The sequence below is a fragment of the Alligator sinensis genome, unplaced genomic scaffold (assembly GCF_000455745.1).
Source record: "Alligator sinensis unplaced genomic scaffold, ASM45574v1 scaffold1146_1, whole genome shotgun sequence".
NCBI classification, from domain to species: domain Eukaryota; kingdom Metazoa; phylum Chordata; order Crocodylia; family Alligatoridae; genus Alligator; species Alligator sinensis.
The window spans coordinates 753,657-775,926 of NW_005842696.1; the positions used below are offsets into that span (position 1 = coordinate 753,657).

General features: G+C 39.9%; 1 protein-coding gene across 1 annotated transcript; it reads right to left on the reverse strand.

The window, feature by feature from the left end:
- Positions 1-1,427: 1,427 nt before the first annotated feature.
- On the reverse strand, positions 1,428-11,011 carry FGB (fibrinogen beta chain). Its single transcript, XM_006034056.3, has 9 exons — positions 10,898-11,011; positions 10,628-10,645; positions 8,458-8,661; positions 7,477-7,660; positions 6,653-6,880; positions 5,724-5,837; positions 4,555-4,677; positions 4,075-4,360; positions 1,428-2,151 (listed from the first exon to the last, which is right to left on the reverse strand). Exons 1-9 carry the CDS (start codon positions 10,991-10,993, stop codon positions 1,923-1,925), a joined length of 1,482 nt encoding a protein of 493 aa, XP_006034118.1. The 5' UTR covers positions 10,994-11,011; the 3' UTR covers positions 1,428-1,922.
- Positions 11,012-22,270: the final 11,259 nt, after the last annotated feature.

Here is a 22,270-nt window from a genome sequence, read left to right on the forward strand (position 1 = left end):
AGACAGAAACACCCAATTACCAGTGGGGGCACATTTGTCACAGGAGGGCCACTCTCTCTCCAATCTCTCAGTCCTGATCCTCAAGGGAAATTTACACAACACTTCCCAGAGACGAGCCTATGAACTCCATTTCATCAACCTGCTGGATACTAGAGATCAGGGACTAAACATAGACATTAGATTTTTGATACATTATAATCTGCCTGGCAACTGACTCCCCAGCCCAGCCCAGCCCAGCCCAGCCCAGCCCCTGGCTTGTTTACTTGTCATTCCATCCAGGAAGAGCACATACCAACTGCTGAAACTTCCTTAGCCTGATGAAGGGTTTTTGAACCCGAAAGCTTGCTTACTAACTTTTCTCCAACTCTTTGGGTTGGTCTAATAAAAGATATTAAATTCACCCAAGGAACCTTGTCTCATCTACTATAACACATTTTAATTTTATTTCAAAAAATGTTTTTTCTCTGATTTATGTTTTTTGATTCGTGTATATAGAGGTGATTCCATATAGGTCAAAATAAAGTCTTACACTGGTATATTGTGTGTGTGGTGGGGTGGGAGCATGTGTGTGGAGGGGGTATGGTGTGTATGTGAGGGGGGTGGGGGTGTATGTGTTTGTCAGGGGCTGCCCATTCAATAGGTCCTCGGAGCTGGCTAGGAGTTGGGGAAAGGAGGAGGGGAAGGGAGAGACACATCCCCATTCTACCACTATGTCACATGCTACCTGCTGTCTGGGGTAGTGCATCAGGGACAGTAGGAGAAGGAGGAAGAGGAAGGCAAGGAAAGCTGAGCAGTATCTGGCTGACTGCAGCAGCAGTGGGAGCAGCCCCACTGGGAAACTGTGTATGCTGGCTGGGACCAGGGCCAGGGCCAGGGCCAGGGCTGGAACAGTAAAGTCAGCAGGCATAGGGCAGGTATGGTGAGAGCACGGTGCAGGCTGCCCCAGGTGGGAGCAGGTGGGGCTCGGCCGAATGCGGAGCATCATGGAGGCAGCTGTGGGCTGTATACAATCAGTTGGTGAGTCAGATCTGGTCTGTGGGATGTATTTTGTCCATCCCTGGCCTACAGCAATGGTTCTCAATCTTTTTGACTCAAGAGGCCCCTCCTTAGCCTCATGGTACCTCTCAGAAAATGCTAGCTCATAGCTTTCACTCATTTTTTGACTATGGAAAAGTAATAGAACAATTCATTTCTTGCAAAGAATTCAGAAAGACCATAACAGGTCAGAATATATTTGACACTCCTGTTTGAAAACTCTGAATTTATCTTGTGACTTATGTAGGTTTTGCACACATCACAGTGCTAATATTGAGAAGCATCATGCAACAGCCTTTAAGGGATCTCATGGCACCCCAGCTTGCTGTAGCACTTTGGTTGAGAACCACTGACTAAGGGGGTAAGATATGAACAGAACAACTGGTGGCTTGTGACTTTACAATTTTTTTCTTTATTCCTTCTCATTGGATTATATGTCAGGTTAGTGCACCTTACATTATATAAAATAAGAACATGTTCTTATACAGTAGCAGAAAATGTTTAATGAACATTAATATACCTCACTGAAAACACTTGTTTCTGTGTTAAAAATGTATAAATATGTATAATTTAGATGAAGGAGCTAGTAAAATTAACGAATTATTTCCCTTTGGTTTTGAATGGTTTTATAAGCAAATGGAATGGACCTGATTCAGGACTATAAATAATGCTGTTAGTTATATGTGTATCATGGGATCAAATAAAAAATGGTACAAAAGTTCTTGTGAGTTATTTTAATGGGCCAGGAATACATTCCAGTTTAGGTCACAATATATTCAAATATAAACTTTGGTGCATTTGTTTCTTTGATGTAAACAAAATTCAGTGGGCATGCACTCAAAGAAGGTATCCAAGATATGAGCATGAAAACATTTGGCATTGCTCATTTATTGTGGAAAGAATGGTCTAATCTTCATACTCATCTTCTTCAATGAATACCATGACCCTTTCCAATTCATCCATACAACACCATCATCTGTACCATGTTTTGTCATATCCCAGCTGTACTGCCCACCCCAATAATATCTGCCATTGGGGTTGGCTGCATGGCAGCGATTATACCACCAGCCACCACCATCTTCTTTAGAACACTGTTTTCTTGGATCTGCATGTATCCTAGAGGAAAAAGTATACACAGTTAATAACAACGAATGAACCGTACATAGACAAGACAACAGAATAACTTTGTGTGTGTGTGTGTGTGTGTGTGTGTGTGTACGTGGGAATTTTTGTTGATCCTAAAAATGTATCAAAAGTTGTCCCTAAATTTTCCACCAAAGACTAACTGTCTAGAGTGTGCACCATACACTTCACTGGATAAAAAAGCTTGCTAGTAGCCAATCAATAATGAAAAGTTCACAGAAGGAATCGCCATGTAAAATGAATCATCTACAAGAGACAAATGTTATTAAGTAATATTTTTTGAAAGATGGTCCTCTGTCCTCAAACTATTGAGCACAATTCTTGCTCTATCTTTTTTAGGGGGGTCTGCTTTAGTTTGCTGATATTTGTCAGCCTTTTGTAACAAAACAGGTTTACTTACGTGCCTCGTTAAAACTTACAGGGGGGGGCCTAGTTTCAATGAAAAGCTCATTAGAAGCTAAGTACTAGAGTAGCTCCATGGGAGCATCTACATGTGCAATTAGGGTGACTGAATAAACTCTGGAGCAGTTTGCACCAGAATTTATCACTCCCGGGAGCAGCATTTACACATGCACCAATATGGGTGACTGGTGCCTCCCGAGTCTGGGGGGACACCAGATCACCGATGGGGGGGGGTCCCCCATTGGTTGACTGAGGGGGGCGGGGAGGGGAGTACCCCAGCGGCAGATCGCTGAGCCAGCAGCAAAACTGGAAGTGCACTTCCACCAGCACTTCCAGTTTCGTGGCTGGCGCTTTCAGAGGGTGCACGTCTGATCTCAGGGGGTGCACATGCACCCGTGTGTATCCCCTATGCATCGCCAATGTGCACCAATGACCACAGCACATTGAGTTGGCAGCCCCCGGCACTGAAGCACCCTCATGCCGCAGCCAGCCCATCCCCATCTACATGTGTGCTGCAGCATACTAAATAAATACTCCTACCCTGGGGGTCTTCAAAAGGAGGCTAGACAATCACCTAGCTAGGGTTGTTTGACCCCAGCATTCTTTCCTGCACATAGCTGGGGGTCGGACTTAATGATCTGCTCAGGTCCCTTCCGACCCTACCAACTATGAAACTATAATGCTGCTTAGGATATTACCTGTGTTGGGCAGTACTATCCTATGGCGGTGCGTATTAGTTTACTGTGGCCTAATAGCGTTGTACATGTGGATGTTGATGCTTTACTGCAGAGTTAATTAGTCAGCTCCGCAGTAAATGTCACATGTAAACACACACCCTGTATTCTATTTTGATTTCTAGTTATCTGGGTTCAATGCAGTTTTGGTAGCATTTGAAAATAAGCTTGATGACCTTATTCTTATTCTAGACTTCACTTGACATTAGTTCACACCACAAAGCTGTCACCTTTAGGTTGGAAAACTGATTATAAGAAGTCAAGGACTTAAACAGCACAGATATTACCTTCTACTACTACTCCTTGCCCAAATTCTTTCTAGTACTAAGTATTCACTTGTTTATTGAATCAGTGTCATCATGAGCGCTATTTAATCAGTAACATCTTCAGTTACTAAAAGGATTGCATGGTGTGAAAAAATGCCAATTTGTAGACATTGATATGATTATCAGAAACAGTGCAGCTGTGTTTGAAGGTTCTTAGTATTTGATTCTGGTATGGCTGAAATCCAACCCATGGCTTCACTGGGGAAAATTCTGCCTTTGGATATGTCAGTGGAACATTGCATGTACCTGGCTGGTGACTGGCAGATCACATACCTTGTGTGATTGCAAAACTTTGCTGAATGAGCATATTTGAAGACACCATGGAATAATGTAGTCAGCTGCACATTAAGCACTAGGGTCTTACATATGTTAGCTGCAGCTCAATAGAAAAAACCCCAACCTAATGAAATTGCTAATGCAAATATTGTACATACCATCCATCATTGTCTCTGTCAAAAGTGCTGAAGTACATGCTATTATGAATTGTCATTGTTCTGTTTTCACCATGCAGTTGTGAAGCTCCTTCCATAAGGGCATTGCCAGCTGTGCCTTTGTAGTTACTAAGTGAGAGCTGATACTTGTGTGCCTCATTCCGGATGGTGAATCCTCCATATTGAGCTGAAACCTTATTATTATCCCAATCCTCCATTTCAATTAAAACCTCAGTGGGTCCGATGTTGGTGAGCTGGCTGATTTTATCATTTCCAAGCCAATATTCACCTGAAAACAATGAAAGCAAATCCTGTAAAATGACATTCAGAATATACTTTAATGCATCTTTACTACTTGCCCAAAATCTATTGCAGTTGGTTAGTTCATGAAATTGTTTCTAATTGATTGTGGGAAACTATAAGAAACATTATAGAATAGTTGTAAGAACAAAACCAGTTCATGTTTTGTGTTCAGAATTTTACCTGGGGTATTGCAGTATTTTTTCTCTCTACCCTTTGCAACATTTCCAAATCCTCTTTTATATGAATCCCATGTTCTCCCAAAGCCAACACTTCCATCTTGACGGTTCTGAATCAAAGTCCATCCTGTAACAGCAACAATTTATAAATTATATACTGGAAAAATAATTTTAGGGCACAGTCCTGATCCTATTTGTGTCCAAGGGAACTTTGCAGTTGACTTCAAATTGGCGCAGGACTGAAATGTTACTGTTTATAAACTGCCACCTTTACTCATGTTGAGCAGTATCTTACTCCCAGAGTCTCAGGGAATTGTTTGTTCCCTTAAGATAGAAGCAATGACAATACTAGAGAAGCAATAGTTCTCTCTTTGGAGCATGACTACTTGAAATAATCTTTCAAAAGTTAAATTGTTCTGTTGGCTTGAGCATCTAGCTCCATGTCAGAAGCAAGAAACACTAGAAAACCTTCATGCTGCACTAGATTTTGACATAGGTTGGAGGTGATGATATGGTGCTAGACCTTTAGGAGGAGTTCTGGGAAGCAAAGGAAGCCTCAGTTGCATTTCCTCCCATGTTTCCCTATTTTTTGTGGATTAATAAATAATACAACGCAGTCCTTGAACAAGTGCAGATAAATTACCACCATACAACCAGCCCATCCTGACTTGCCTTAGATCAGGTAGCTATTTCTAACTCAATCTAACGTCCTTCCCCCTAACCTCCCCAAATGTCTGTATGCAGCCCCAGCTAGCCCACCCAACTATGCTGTCCTTTTACAATGTATCAACATTTTATATACTACTTCCATTTCATGATTATTCAACCATTTATTTCACAGCTTTACTAGAGAAACTCTTATTATGGGCCCCCTTCTGTCTCAAAACCCAGTCTCCCAGTACTTGGTTCTCAAAACATTTAAGAATTCTGTAGATGACAAAAAAAGCTGGTGTGAGGAAGTAATATACCATAACCTACAGAGAAGATGCTATATTAATAAAATATAAATGTATCACAAGTCATAGCTGGAGAACAAGTGCTTTAAATTAACTAATAATAAATTCAGTAAATTGTGATTCCATCCTAACATACACAAATGCAAAGAAGTAAGAGTACAAATTCTTTTTGTTAATATTTTCCTTCTCACAACATCATAGTTTATCTCACACTGACCTCCTTTCTCTGTAGACATATCACAGTAAACTTTGTAAGGTTTGCTGAAAGTATCGGGCTGAATGAGGTACATTTCTGATGTCTCACCTCCTTTTCTGAAAATGTCTTCACATTCTGCAAACATAAACCAATAGTGCATCTTATTTTGAGAGCTATGATCTTCTACTAGAACAATCCTCTGCATAGAGAAAATGATTAAAAGGATATACTTCTTTTCACTGATTACACAATAATAACATTTTAAAAAATCTAACTTAAGCTAGATTTCACCTTGATCTAAATCATTCCCTCAGCCTTTTTAGACCCAAAACACCACTTGGAAAATGTCAGCTCTTACCTTTCACTCATTTTTTACTCCAGAAAAATAATAGAGCAATTTGTCTATTGCAAGGATGCAAAGAATTCAGAAAGACCACAACAGGTCGGAATGCTTTGACAGAACCGATTTCTGTTTGAAATTTCTCGGTTTGCATGTGGGTGTTTGCATCTTTAACAGCACTAAAAGGAACTTGTGGAACCCCAGGGTGCCTTGGCACCCTGGTTAAGAATCTCTGATCCAAATGATAAATGATATGCCATTCAAAAGAATCAAGAAAGAACCAGACTGACACTTATATAGATTGAGATTTTCAAAACTGCCTAAATGATTTAGGAGCACAATTTCCTATTCGCTTTCTATATTTTGAAAGCCAGTGAAACTTCTGCTCCTACAATTAGGCCATTTAAAAATCCAAAACCCAATTAAAATATACAACAGGTAACACATGATTTTCCATATCGGTTTAGGATGCTGGTCTATCTGCCTTGGTATCCTAATTGGTGACTAGTATCAGACATTTAACAAAAAGATGAAATTGAATTGGATAATGTATCTGTCCAATTGTACCAGGATTTAAACGGGATATTTTCTTTAGATCTACATGAATTACCTTTGCCTGAAACCACTGGGATATTGCAAGAAACAGTGCAAGGGGAGCGGCAGTTGTCCATCTGGGATGCTATGGCAGCTTCCAGTTTTTGTATCTTTTTGTGTAAGTTGTCCACAACTGAACGAAGAACTCGGATGGCAGATGGAATATTGTTGTCCATACTCTCCTTAATGAAATGATACTGCTGCTCTATTTCTGTGTTATACTCAGAAACTACATTCTGATTGTCTGAAAAACAAAAATGTGTAAAAGGCATCATGATTTGCAACTTGTTTGCCAACTAGTTGAAGATAATTGCATTCTAAAACATGATCAGTCAGCAGTATTTACTACTTCACTTCTTCCTTAGCCATGGAAAGACTGCTTTATTGCTTTTCTCCTAGCTACCTTGATTCCAGCCCATACAAACACTTTTCTTTAAGCCCTGCAATGAGGATATACTTGTAGATTCGTTATTTGTTCCTACTGCCAAGGAACTGTAAGAGACATGCTTCTAGAAGCCCCAATGGCTGCCCAAGAACTGGACCTCAAAAACGTGATGGGCATCAGAAAGCAGTGAGGGAAGAAAAGGGACTGTTGGAATAACTTTGGGATGCCCTGTGAGTGCTTTACCTCTGACTTCAATAAAAGCAGAGCCAAGCTCATGGCTCTCCTTTTGGATCATTAGATTTAAGATTATGAGTTTGTGAGATCATAGCTCCCAATGTGAATGCTCTTTGATAACTGTAACCCTTTTAAAAAGTCCCAAGTTATGTATAAGTAACTGTGGCAATATAAATGTCTGTAATTCCAATTTAATGCGCTGATACATATGAACAATGTACCTCCTCTTTGTTTCTTTCTTTTTACCAAATTTTCTTCTATCGTAGTCACATACACTTGGAAACTTCCAGAGTTTTTAGATAATATATGTACTTTATCACTTAGGTCATGAACAGTTGATTTCACACTTTTCTCTTGCTTTACCAATGTCATTTGCAGCTCACATCCAGTTGGACACAACACGCCCTAAAAAACAAAAGAATCAGTTACAAGTGTGGTAAATTAGGGCATTTTTACACATGCTTCGGAAGGGAGGGGGGCACTTTAATTAGAATGCCTCTGTATACTGCTCTAATTAATGCTCCTGGAGAATCTTGTGTATCGGCATCCCCACGCTTCAAAATGGCAGTAGGGCACTTTGTCTAAAGTTCATCAAATGAGCATTAAAGCACTCCTGCTGCCATTTTGAAGTGTGGGGATGCAGATACATAAGACATGGAAGCTGGAGCATGTTAATTAGCATGCTCCAGATGACTTGAGTAGTCGAGTCTGCTCTGACTAGTCATAATTCCAGTGCATTGGAGCAGCCCCCCAGACTGTGTATAGGTACCCTTAGAGCCCAGACTTTCAAACATGGGCATGCTTAGCCTCACTATAATAAAAGAATGAACTGAGCAACAATTTTTAAAGATAAATTCTGGAAAAAAATATTATTATTTCTGGAGAAGCATCAATATCCAACTGGAAAAATCTGTGTATCAAATTCACTTCAATTGCCTAAGGAATATTCCAGGAAGAAAAGACCTGTTGAGCAACTGAACAAGCCCACCAAGTTCTAACCCTGCATTTTCCACATGCACTATTGATAAAAGACAACAGTAATGAAGTGAAAAAGGATTGGCAGGTACCTAATGGAAAACGTTTTTTTGCTCAGATAAGTCCGCACTGTGCTGTGAGATTTGATATAATTCTGAAATCAAGGAAAAAACTCTTATTGTTAACTACATCAGTCTACACTACAGTTATAATATGAATAGACCTACTAGCTCATCTGCTGCATGCTTGCAGCCTCCAGCATCAGGATAAACAATGGGCCCTTTCTGTTTGCCACTGGTGGGTGGTTTCGTTGGACGAGGACGATATCCGCCTCCAGAAATGGGAGGAGGAGCTGGTCTAAGGGTTGGACGTAACTCCCGACTTTTATCCAATGGCCTGTGTCCTCGAACATCTACGGATGCTTCTTCACCCTACACAAACAAAAGCAAGAGAAAACACTTCATAACTATGCATTATAATATTCATTGTTAGAATATTATAATATCCATTATTTAAAGTTGGATATGTAAAAGCAACATGTAATAATAAAATAAGTATTTATCTGTACATTTCAATCATCATTGCACCATCTTATCAGTTTTAAATTTAGCAGAAGCATGCTAATTCTATACAAGTAAAAAGATACTTTTGGTCAAAAACCTAAGCATCATCATCGGCAGGTAAACAAAAGCATTTACCTAACAAGCTTTGACAATAAAAAGAGTGAAAAAAGATATTAAGAGAGCTAAGTGAAATAGAAATAATAATGCAGTATTATGTTATGTGTTAGTAATAGGTATGCCTTTTCTTGCCAGGCTAAACAGTCCACTTCAAAATAGCAAAAAAAGAGAAAAGGCCCAGTAAAATTAACAAATTTAAAGCTAATCACAAGAAATACATTTTATATAACATAACCATTGTATACCATGGAGCTTTGAAAGGGAATTAAAAAAAAGTGGGGATTAGCCACTTTTTCGTATAGCTAAGAAGACAGTATGTACTCAGGCAATTAATATAAAAAATGAAAGGCAAGTTATTCTATAATTGCCCTCAATTGGGAGTCTCTTGAACCTTCCTGTAATGTATGTTTCTGGACATGGTCAGAAACAAGATACTTGTGCAGCTGTAGTTCTGGCCTGAACTAATTCCTCAGACAATGAGTAAAGTAAATTTTTGAAGGACAATAACACCATGATTGGGCAATATTACTTACTGCAAGCACAGAAACATAGCTAAGAGCAGCCATGATCATAAATCTGTATCAGGAAATAGCGTGTGTCAGGTAGGGAGGAGGGGGATGACTTAAGAATTAGAATCATGTCCACAAATTTTTGTAGGTAGCACTGAGATTGTAATTTATTCATTTGCTGTAGTGCATTATATTTTCAGCTGTTGAGAGCGTTAAACACTTTCTAAAAAAACCCTATTTATCTATTTTAAAACACGATCACTAAAAACTCCAAAGTGCTGAATAACAAAAACAGGGCTGGGGAACCGAAATATTTTGTCTGGACCAAAAGATAAAGACTTTGAATCAAACGCTTTTCCAACCTTCCACCCTTCTATGCTATCCCACTGAAATTAGTAACACTTATCTCACAGATAAGGACTTCAGGATTAGACAACAAAAAAGCAAGCAATGTATGCATTAGAAACCTGCTGGGAAGCTATTTAGTAGAATAATATTTCCAGAAAATAATATTTAAGAAAAAGTATCTTGTTCATCCCAGCTGGTGGTCCTCATTTGTTTGGGGTTTGTAAAATATAAAAAATATATTGTCAGACCCTAAATCAAATAATAATTTGATCTTAAATTATTTCCGTCAGTAAAATATATCAGAGGTGTAAATGTTAATAAGTTAATAATAGATGGTCCCTGATTGTTTTGCAATTTCCTCTACTTTTGTTCCAAAATGTACTCTCCGGACACATCTATACAGGATGTTTACTGCACAGTAGAGTAAGTAGCTCTGCAGTAAACATTGCACATCTACACATGCACCCCATTAGGTTGGAGTAAATTAATTAACTCCACAGCAGCATAGTACTTGTTAATACAAAGTACTTGTTAATACAAATACTATCCTGCTGTGAAGTTTTCTACTGTGCAGCAGCGCACATGTAGATTTATAATTCAGAGATGATTTATAATCCAGAGCTATATGAGCTGGCAGCCAATTGCTTTTGTTCCTCATTTAAAGTCTTATTCAAAGTCCAATGAATCAATGGAAAGATTTCTACTGACATCAATAAACTTTGGTTCAACACATTACTTATCACACACTTTGCTACCCTTTTCAACTTGCAGAGTTTGCTTCCTGTGCTATTCATGAAAAATCAACATTGCTGCAAATTCTTGAACCTATTTAGCGGAGCATAGCAAAAATTCAGTCTTACCGTAGGGGTGTCAACATCCTACAACAGGAGAAGGAAAGAAAGGAAAACATATCAGAAAATAGAAATGAAACTATTTTGTTGTTAAATATGAAAGAAAAAATATAATTAGAAGTACTTGAGCTCCATAAGTGGAGCATGAATATATTCTCGATGTAGTTTAACATTTTTCAGTTTTGTAGATTAACTGAATTCAAAAGCTTACAAAGTCATGCATGCAATCAAATAAAATTAAACATTATTATTGTTATTAAGTATTATCACTACTACAACCTCAGGATCGTAGTCAGGTTGAGACTGGACTTTAACTATGGAAACACAGAGCAGAAACAAGAGCAACAACTTCATGATGCTGACTCGCTTGAACATCTCAGCTTCCTTTGCTGAAGGCTCTGATGGCAAGAGACACTGTGAGTTCATATATATATATATGGATGAGACATTCTTAATTTTCCTGGCTTGTTTATGATAGGTCCGATGACTACAAAGAGTCATCATCTCTCTGTTAATATTTAACATCTCTGTTCACTTTGTCCCTGAACAAATTCACTAGTTGAGCAACATCTCAGGACAGACCTTATCTCAATGTCACATATACCCTCCCTTTCTAAAAGCATAATTTAAATACATCCTTAGAAATCATCCATAGATGATCTGTAGATTCATCCTTAAAATCACCTCCTAACCAGATCACTTGAAGTCAGTTTTTTTTCCGAAAACCACCATAAAAGTTATATTAACTGGGGGACATATGTACCAAATGTCACAACCTTGTATGTTTCTTCTTTTCTGCAACCTTAAATTTTAAATAAGTATTTTCTTTAATATTAATCAAAATGATATTATCCATAGTGCCAAATTATACTGTACAGATCTGAGGTATCTGAAGATGACATACTTCATAAATATACATTTTTATGTGTATCAGTATATGGCAAGTACATAATGGCTACATAATCATTTTTAACACACCACTTCATAAGTCTTGGTTGGGAAGCAGAGGCCTAGTGTGTGAGAATTCTTTTAAAGGTATTTAAAATTATGGTGCCTGTTGAGAAAGCATATGACTAGTTCTATTTATTTTAATGGGAGTATTGACATGCTTTGTGGGACTGGAACCTGATTTTGACAACACTTGCTCCGTATACATATACATATACATATGTCAGAATCAAGCTCAGAATGTGGAACATGACATAAACAGGGAGAGTGAGGTGTCAAAATAGAGCCAGAAAACCCACAGCTACACTTTTTAATATTGGTGTTACAAAGAAAAAATATCTTTTATGGTATGTACATTATTTGAAAATCTGTACCAGCTGTCACAGTTAACCAATGGATATTTAGTATACAGGGAGCGTGTCTACATGAGATGCTAACTGTGCAGTAGCCCAATACCACTGCACAGTAGTGTGTCGGGCAAAAACCATGTTAATATGCTACTGCACAGTATGCATCACTAAAAACCCGTATGCCGGTGCTACTGCGCTGTAGCATGAGTTACTGTGCATTGATTTAGTACTTGGTTAGCCAAACACTAAAATGAATGCACAGTAACTATGGTACGTTAATGAATGTGTAGATGCACCCAGGATATACAAATATTGGGCTTTTTTGCCTTACTGTAAAAAAAAAAATACATTGAAGATTCCCTTCTGCCCAAGATCGTTTGTATCTCAAAAAATGTTCTGAAATATTACCTTTAATTAAAAAACCTTGAAGTATAACTCTTATGCTTGTGCATTCTCTGTTCTGTGTTGATGACTAATATAGCAAATAATTTGACTATCAGAAATATTCACAAGAATAAGAAAATCTTAAGAAAATATCAGAGCATAATCATGTGTTATAGTTGCCTATGAATAAAAGTTATATATGCATAATGATCTTTTAAAGAATGTGTTGTGCAGTTAATGTGTCTAATTAGGTTACAACAATAATAAAGACTCAATAGTGGCATAGGGTAACATTGTTATATTAGTATTTGTTAACTTTTTCTATGTTTATTTGATGCCAACATTTTAATACACACCTTACATTTTTAGGGAATAGTATGAGACTCCTTATGTTGGAGTTTGATAAGCAACAATGGGCATGCCTGTTTTGGGGAATAAATTCTGAGATGATATTTTTTTTGAGAGTGAGCTATTTAAAGACACAAATGGCAGGTGAGTACCTACTTCCCATTTTCTCTCATTAGGTATTAGATAACTAATTGTCATTTGTGCCTTTAACAACCTCGCCTGAAGACTAGTATTCAAAAGTTCCTTCAGCTTTTGATCCTTATTTATTACAGGCCAAATATGAATGTGCAAACAATGGAGTGGAAGAGTATTCTTTTCCTGCACAAGATACCTGTGTTTTATTTCCACTAAGGTTAGTAGACATGCCATATTCATAGTGAAGCAAATAAATCTCTCCCTAATGTAGGTGGTATATTACACAAGCTGATGCAGTATATCCTATCCGACCAAATGTTAGTGCTTCTCATGAATAGTTATGTAACCCTCTAGTGGCTGCCCTACACTGAGGCATATTAATTACTACAGCTAGTTATCATGCTCAAATAATATGGACTTTTGCTTTGGAGAAGCACCTAGTTCTGTGCTCTTTGCCAAAATATTTGTTCTTGAACCAGCAACCCTGATTTCTGTATATATTCAGACACAGGGCTGTTGTTTTGTTTATTTACCAGTTATTTTCAGTTGCTTTTTCCCCTGAAAACATGCATGTATGCAATTTGTGAGCTTGCAGGTTATTGAATTAAGTCCTTACACTACTGTCCAATATTTGTCCAATTGGTATTAGCAAGGGCATTTCAGTTATTCAGTGATCTCATATACAAACATGGGAGTTTTCATGTCACTGGTTATTTCTCTCTATAATTTTACTTTAGATGACAAAAGAAATCCAGTGTATTTTCCTGTAGTAATAATGCAACCATCAAGCAAATGTTCATGCATTCAAACAGAACAAAAACTAAAGACCATGATAAGACACATTTTTCTTTCTAAAAGAACCAATATTTTTATTCAACTAAAGATAGTTTTCTTCAGTGTCCCCTTAAAAGACCACCTTTCATTTAATCAGAAACAAAGATGGGAAGATATGAAATTGCTTGTTTTTAGACCTTTTTCCTATACCTGTGCTGTTGTTGAAATTCTTGTAAACCACATAAATTCCAAAAATTTGCTTAACCTATCTATAAGCTTAATTATTAAGTATCTTGGATCAAAATCAGTGGTGGCCTAAGCAAGTGCTACTCCAAGGAATTTGACCTCTGGTGTCTTAACCCCACAAACAATTTGGCAACACACATTTCCTGTTTTTATTTGCTAAAAGAAGCCACAAACTGGCTACATGACCATAATCTCCTATTGTATTCATTTTTCTATGTTAACTAGTAAATGACATCACTTAGGACTTATCTTAGGTGTCTTTGGACTATCTCGGACTACCTTTAGTAGTCATATTGACACTGTATTACCACTATATTGGAGCACCTCACAATCTTTAATGCACTTACTCCCATGACACTCCTCTGAGTTAGGGAAGTATTAACAGCCTGGTTTTACACATTGGGAACTGAAGATACAGAAAGGATAGTGACTTGCCCAAAGGTCATTCAGGAAGCTTGTGGTGGAGCAGGGAATTAAAGCCAGGTTTCATGAGTCTCAGAAGAGGAGTTAACAACTAGGCCATTAGGGCATGGTGTAAAATGCACAGAATTAATAACATTCAGTTGACCTCTGTTCTCTTGAAACTGAATGGTAGTTATAATATTATTTTTACAAATATTAAGAAAATCTCGTTTCAGCCCTGTGGTTCATGAAATGTGCACATCTGAGTGCAGGCCCTTGGTCAGTGGTTCTCAACTGCAGTATCAGGCACCCAAAGTCACAGGCACCACTGCCACTCCTGTGGTGGTGGGTAACCAGGTAAGAGTGCCCCACACACCTGGTGCACAGCCAGATTGAAAAGGGCTGTGGTATGCACACTTCTCCTGCTTCATTAGGGGTCTCCAATAAACGTAAAGCAAGCAGGACAGCTTCCTCGTGCCACAGGTCTTCCCAATCCACTCCCACCACGCTTCTCCTAGAAACAAAGGTACACAAGACAGTTCCACATGCCCTGTGTGTCTCTGTCTGGGAGATGCCATGAAGGGTTGGACTAGGAAGGGTAGCAGCATGGCCCAGCTCTCCTGCCTGCTCCTGGAGCTCTTAACCCCTGGATTGTCCACATGCTAACACCTTTAAGTGGCTTAAAGCACTCATTATGCAGCTCAAAGTTATACCAGGGCAGGATTATTTCTTGATCCACATAACCCAGCTCCTGTTCCATTGAAGTGTGGCTACTCCCCACAGATGTGTCACTTAGGCTGAAGGTGTGACTGCAAGCTAGCATTAAGCTGATCAACATTTGTGCAGCTCATAGTGGAACATATAACAAGGCCCTCATTTTGGTTGTGCTTCGGGTACACGGCAGTTTTACCTGGTTGAGAACCACTGAGGTAAGCAGAGGCAGCACCAGCCATAGTTCTTACCAGGGGTAGCCACCAAATTCAAAATATTTGGGGGGGGGGGCAGTGCCCTGACTCTAAAAAAGTTGAGGCCCTGCTAGCTAATGGAGTGACGGTGTGAGAGGTGCAGACCCATGTGTCTGATGTGGCTTTCAGTGCTCTTCTTGCTTGAAGACCAGTCCCACCCAGTACCTTTGCCTGGTCTTCCCCCTTAAATGTCAAAATACAGCATGTCATTATGTATTTGTTATGCTTGTCTGAGGACAGCCTGGAAGCACAACAAAGTGTGATTGTTGTACAGGAGATGTTTAGTAGTTTCATCCTGCAAATGCTGAAGTCAAGTGAGGACTCCAGTGCAGCAAAGTTTATTTTCTAACCAGAAGTCTCATTTACACTACAGGGCTGACTAGCCAAACTAACTGAACTATATGAGCAAACTAGCACCCACCTTGTGGAGATACAGCTCAGACTGGCAAAAGCATTCTTTTACTCATACCGTAACCCAGTTTCCAAAACAGAATAAACTGTATTGTCAAGCAGGGATTTTTTGGTTATGTGTATGAACACTGGGGTTTTTGCTGATATAGCTATTGTTCGTTAGAGGTATGGCTTTTCACATTCCTAAACAACATACAGATGTTAGCAACACTCTTGTGAGTAGACAAAGCCTAAGTTAGACCTGAAAGCAGATCTTTTTAAATCACTCAGAAATAGTATCAGGGGAAATTTATGTTACAAGCAAGAAATATTTGAAATACACTTTTCACGCATTTTTCCTCAAATATTTTTTCTTGACATCTATGGATGGGGAGAAATCTCTCCTGAACCTCTGCTGCCCAGATGTTGCTGCAGATTTATTACCAGTAATTGCGACGACAAGGCAATCAACTGTTGTGTCCCTAGTTGTCATCTTCACCCATGTGATATTTGGTACAAAAATATACACTGCCTGAGGTTAAAAAAAAAAAGAACTGAATATTTGGGCCACGCAGTTCTCAATCTGTTGGTTTTTCTGATCAGTGGTGCAATGCTCTTTAAACAAGCCCACACAGTCAGACAAGTCAAGGTCACTGATTTAGTGACTCCCAGATCAAAGGTAAATACTGTCCTTTGCAGCAGTCTAAATGGGGGGAGGTAGCTGGACTTTCTTGGGTCACAGATAAGCCATAATGTTTACTGAATTTAATTTTAAGAAGACTACCATTTGTTAGCCAGGGATTTAGAAATGTCTTTTTTAAACAGCTAATGTTGCAATGTTGTCATATTGACTCTGAAAACAATAGTGTAGGCAAAGAAACTAATCTCTGATTCCCTCAGCTGTTGTTTTACTGGTAACAAATATGTATTGCAAAAGTTTCTTGTAAATGAGAATCAAACTAAGTAACATCTCTTAAGAACAAGATACTTCTTAATGACATGAGTAGGACAGTCTTCGCTGTTCACATCAGCTTTGTAAACAGTGCTATATGTATGCAAATGACTAATGCCTTTTTCCAAATGATGACCAATAAAATCTTAATTTGTTTGTAAACAAAATTTCCAGAATTTCTGAGGAAAGTGAAATGTGTTCTTGGATGTTATAAAAAATAAAGTAAAGCAAGTGACCTGTTAAAATCCTTACTGAACAGATTTATTAAAGATCTGGGGATAAATTCATTTTTAAGATACAACTGCTGGAACAAATGAAGTTATCACAAAGGTGAATTTTTCCCATGATCTTTTAAGACTACCAGCACAAACTTTGCCCATTTTGAAATGTGCACACCTCACACAATATTTACATTGCATATCTCCATGCATATAACCATTATGTGGGGCTTTTTCCTGGAGAGCAATCATGATGCTTGAATCTTCCTTGTAGCAGAAACTCAAATCCTAAAGGTTTTGGCAAACAAGCTGAAATAGTAAATTCCTCAAGCTAGAGAGGCTAGTCTTTTACTTGTAAAATGTCAGAAATGACTAGAACTATGTGAATAAAAATTGTAATACATGAGCTTCAAAAATTTTCTTTCTCCCAGAATTGGCCATAACAGACAATTACGGTTTACCTGGACATTCTGGTCTAGATCCTATTTCTTTTTACACACCTAAATAACACTTTCCCAAATATGTCACCACCATTTTTAGCCTAGGGGCTAGAACACTGTGCTTGGGAGCAGGAGAGGAAGGTTTAAACCCCTTTGGATAAGGAGAGCCTAGAACTTGTGTATCCTATTTCTGTTGAATGCTCTAACTGCTAGGCCTTTGGGCTAAAACATAGGAGTGTTTTCTCCTCCTCCATGGTATAAAACCTGTTAACCATGGTTTTTGCATGGATACAATCCTATACCTGAGCAAGCATACAGTATCACATTCCTGCTTGGTCAGAGCACCATCTGCTGAACATGTTTAGTAGCTAAGTGGATGCTTGTGTGTCCAGATTACATTTGAAAACAAACTGTGTAAGTGCCCTCAGAAAAAAAACACTGATGCAGCTGGAAAATGCCATATGTGCATGCAAATAGAATAGAATAGAACTCCTCTAACAATAAAAAACTCTAAAGATAACTAATAGGAGGTTCCTTCTAAAATATGATGGACAAAAACTACTTGTTAGTTTTTGTGAAAGATATGTTGTTCATCTTTCACAAGCGAAGATGACTGCGTCCAGTGCAGGGGGGGGAGAGGGGGCAGGGGAGGAGAAGAGAAGAGAGAAAGGAAGTGAGAAAGAAGAAGGGAGGGAGAAAAGAGAAAGGGAGAAAGAAGAGAGAGGAAAGAGAGAGGAGGGGGGTAGAGGATAGGTCATGTGGGTATGCAAGTGATTTATAAGCCTAGTCTTTGCCCTGAACAATCTGCTGCAGCAGGGGCAGGACAGCGATGAGAACTGAACACGAGAGAGCCTCATTTTCCTGGTCACGTGTAGCCTCCCATGTGTGTCATTTGGTGTCTAACAGGACTTCTCGCCCAGAGAGGGTACACTCATTCGCCAGTACATAGACAGCTTGTTGGTTTATGCATCTGTGTGAGATCTATAAGTTCTCGCCTGCAACGTCTTTGGTGTTATGGAAAATAGAGAGGCTGATCTTCAATGCCCTCATGCAACCCTCACACAGATGACACATGTTCCACATCTCAGGGCTCTGTCTCCCCTACACCCCGCCTAGTGCTTCCCAGATGACAATAAAGGTACAGAATGTTTAGAAAATTTTCCAAAATTCCTTCTCTGGCGTTAAGGATCAAATAAACAAAACCACCAGCACCAGTATAACTTCTCCACTCAGGAGGTAAAAGGTCTGTAGCAAAAGCACTTTCTGTATGCCAAGACAAAGGAAAGTTAGCTCCCCTTCCTCTTTACTCGGTTCTTTTTCTCATGACTTTCTGTCTTGCCTGGAGGTTGTTCTGGCCTGCCTCCGGTTATTGTCACTGTGGAGAACTAGTACCCACCTTCTGGTAAGTTGCCTGGCTCCTCCAAGCCAGCTTCAGTGTAAGCCGCTTGCTGCTGCGGTTCTCACCATTTGCCCATGCTGGGGCAATCCCCGAGGCACACGGCCACTGCTGTGCTGCCACAGCCACTTCCAGTTCCCCCACCTGCCTGTTCTGGGCTGTTTTTCAGCTCTGTCACCATGTTCTGCCCCTCCCATGGGATTGGTGAGTCTCTACAAGACGGGCTTGACCTGGGGCCAGCATCCCTGGGTGTGTCCACTGTACTTCTGTGTAGTGACCTGGGTGCCTCATCCCACATGTGTGTGCAGCTGGTTGAGCTCCACTGCCACACCATGTGCTTCCTCACTGCCTCTGCTGTGAGCTGCTGCTGGAAGGCCCGTGCTCTGCTCTGGACTGATAACCTCCAGGATGGACGGTCACTAGCAATTTGCTCCCACAACTCTGGGTCAATGCCAAAACTCTTTAGGGACATTTTTAGGGTGTTCTTGTACTGCTTACTGCATATTGTTTGGTGCACCATGAAAGTGTACTGCATTTGACAGTTTGCCGTAGATTTTCTTTAGCAGGTAAGTGTCAGGCATTCTTGAAAGGTGCCCAACATACCTTAGCTGCACCAGTTTCAGTAGGGTGTGGATACCAGGGAGAGATGATCTTCTGAGCACCTCAATGTATGGAATCTTGTCCTGTCACTTGATTTTTATTATCTTTTGCAGGCAGCACAGGTGGAAGTGAAATATAGATAGAATAACATTTACTCATAGTATTTTGTGTATTATCAATTTAAGGCCTGACATCTAGCAATATAAATGAACAAATCAACCAAAGAAAACCCTCTTTTCTTGACAACCTTCAAATAAAACCAAAATGCAATCTGTCTTTAACTGATATAAATGTGATAATGTGTATCTGAGAACCATCTACTTTTTAGAGACATTGGAATCCAAATTTATTCACCAGCTCCCTAGTGCCTCTTTGTATACATAAAAGAGGGAACTCAGGAGAGATGAAAAGCACTTGCCTAACAGTACTTGTGAGATCTGAAAGAAAGAAGTGGAACCTCTTGAGTGACTATCTCTACCAAGTCTGTAGGCAAATCAACAATACTTTATCGTCAACTGCATCCAAGACTGGTGTGTCCAAAAAGCATTAGCACTGATCCTTTTCTTCATCCATTACCAATAAAACATTAAAGCACACAAACAGTATGGAGTCCATCCTAAAACCACAACTAGCATGAACTGGCTGATCAAAGAGACCTGCAGTTGTTGATGAAGCTCCCTTTCCAGAATCATCCACATAACCTTTTCATGAAAAGAAGGTTAAAGACAGATGGCAATAAAAGAAGAGACTGTCAGTGACAAGAGAATATTTCTTGAACAATGTTCTAACAATTGCTTCTATAGGAGAAGCTAATATTTTACCCTCTCACAGATTATTTCACAATTACCTCTAATAATGACCTCTACAACTCTCCCTTCGATTGAGTCCAGAGGGGCAGCAATCTAAACTAGTTATCAGAACTGGCAGATCCCTAGTATCTCCAGGGTCTCAGGAACCATTCTTGCTTGACATTTAAGCAGGAAAAAATGTATTTATATCTTAGACATAAAGCCCTGCTACCATTGTCTGCCAGTGAGATACACTTTCTTTTCCTGGATCCTCTGATATTCAGGAGACTCTACTAGGCCTAGAGGGTTCACCTCTATGTGAAACCTACACTCTATGCTCAAAACTAAAGTAATGATCCATTCATGACAAGCCATGATCTGCATACCCACATACACTTACTCCTTACCTCTAACTTCATCCCTAAAAGAAGAAACAAAACATGGTAAATGAGTTAAGTCAGAAGCCATTGGGAGTAAGTTCATGTTTAGTAAGATGGCCAATTTACCTTAAGTTACCTCAGTGGAATGAAATGCAATCACCAAGTACAACCTGCCTTGGTTAGTCCAATAGCAGGGATGCTCAACATTACCTCAAGCATGGGTGCTGCAAAGCAGCCAGGTAATCTTCAACTCAGCAGCAATCCCCTGTTAATGCCATGGTAGGACTAAAGTGCAGGACTAAAGCATGTTATTTGATTTAGTATGGAAGTGAAATATATTAGGTAGAATTATGTTACACTTTATCAATGTAAATAGCATTATTTCCAGGCACATAAATGGCCTTTTTAGCACTTACACATAGTTTGCAATTCTACTACTCTCTCATCCATGCAGTATAGACACAGAAGTGTTTATACAACTACTATGCATGCTCAGTAGGTAACACACTGGCCAAGCAAGTGCATGTGAATAGGTCATGACACTGTGGCTGAACAAAAACTCATGTCTGGTAGGTGTTGGAAAAAGGAAGAGGATTCTCTCATGACTCTGGTGTTAGACCAAGCAAGAGGAGGACTCTCCCTCATGTTTATCCCAAAAGCAGAGTGAGCAGAGCAATGGCTCCTGAAGCAGGAGACCCAGTGCCTAGGGCCTTTTCACTCAGAGAGAGTTTGAACCTGTACCTCTCTGACTTCCCAGCATGGTTCTTAAACCATCACATAACAGATTAGGTACTATGCAGCTCCTTTTCCAGTGTCCAGCTTGAAGCAGAGGCATCGCACCTTGTGTTTAATATTCATGGATAAAATAAATAGAGAAGATCTTGCACCATTTGAAAGAAAAGGACCAAGTTAGAAACTAGCCCTGCTGCCTTCCAAAGCAGCACACCTCTTATTGAGCCACTCTCTCTCTGTTTCAACCTCTTTTTCTTAGCCCTTTTGGCTGCCCAGCTTCAAAAGGAGTGCTGGAGAGGGCACCTGTGACTTGCTTTTGATAACAGAAAAATAATACGGCAATTCTTCTGTTGCAAAGAATTCAGAACAGCCACAACAGATCAGAATGCTTTTGACACCATGGATTACTTTTTGGAATCTCTAGATTTATCCTGTGAATCATGTAGGTGTTGGCACATGCAACAGTGCTTATATAGCAGGGCACCCTTAAAAGGATCTCATGGTACCCCAAGATGCTGTGACACCCTGGTTATGAGTCAGTGGCCTAATCTGTAGTGTGGTGGTGTAACAGGGAACCCTGCTTCTGGGGAAAGAGGGCGAGGGTGGAAAAATCAGCAAGGCCCATTTAAAGCCAGAACTTTTGTAGCCCAAAGAGGAGAGGGGGATAGCTTGCAGCAGGAAAAGCCCTTCCAGAGCAGCCAGAAGAATAGAGGTCCCAGCTACCAGGAGAGAGACCCAGCTGAGCAAGAGAGAGAAAGCTGTTTGTTGAAGGTGAGAGCAGTAACCTCCTGAAGCAAGATGACTGACACTGGGCTATGGACTCACTTCTGCAGAGCCTAGCTTGAAAACATCTGGCTGAAAAACACTGCACTGAGTGGGAAGGGGAGGTTAGCTATACCTGGGTGTGATGTCCGTGGGCCTCACGTCCGGTACCGCCCTTCATCTGGTAGCCCCTCCCCCTCGTCCCGCCTGCCATGACTTGGATGTTAAGTGATTCGAAGGAGGGGTTCAGTGGAGATCTTCTGCCAGAGGGGCTTGCCCGACATAAAGGGGGGTACTCACGGTTGGGTCCTCAGATGTTCCACGGGGCTCCGCCACCCCTACACCCCGTCCACTTGCCAACCGGTCACTTGTTGATGAGATGGTCATCCGCCGCTACTTGCAGCACTTCTTTCTGGCAGGCCTTCCCGAGGACAACGGTCGT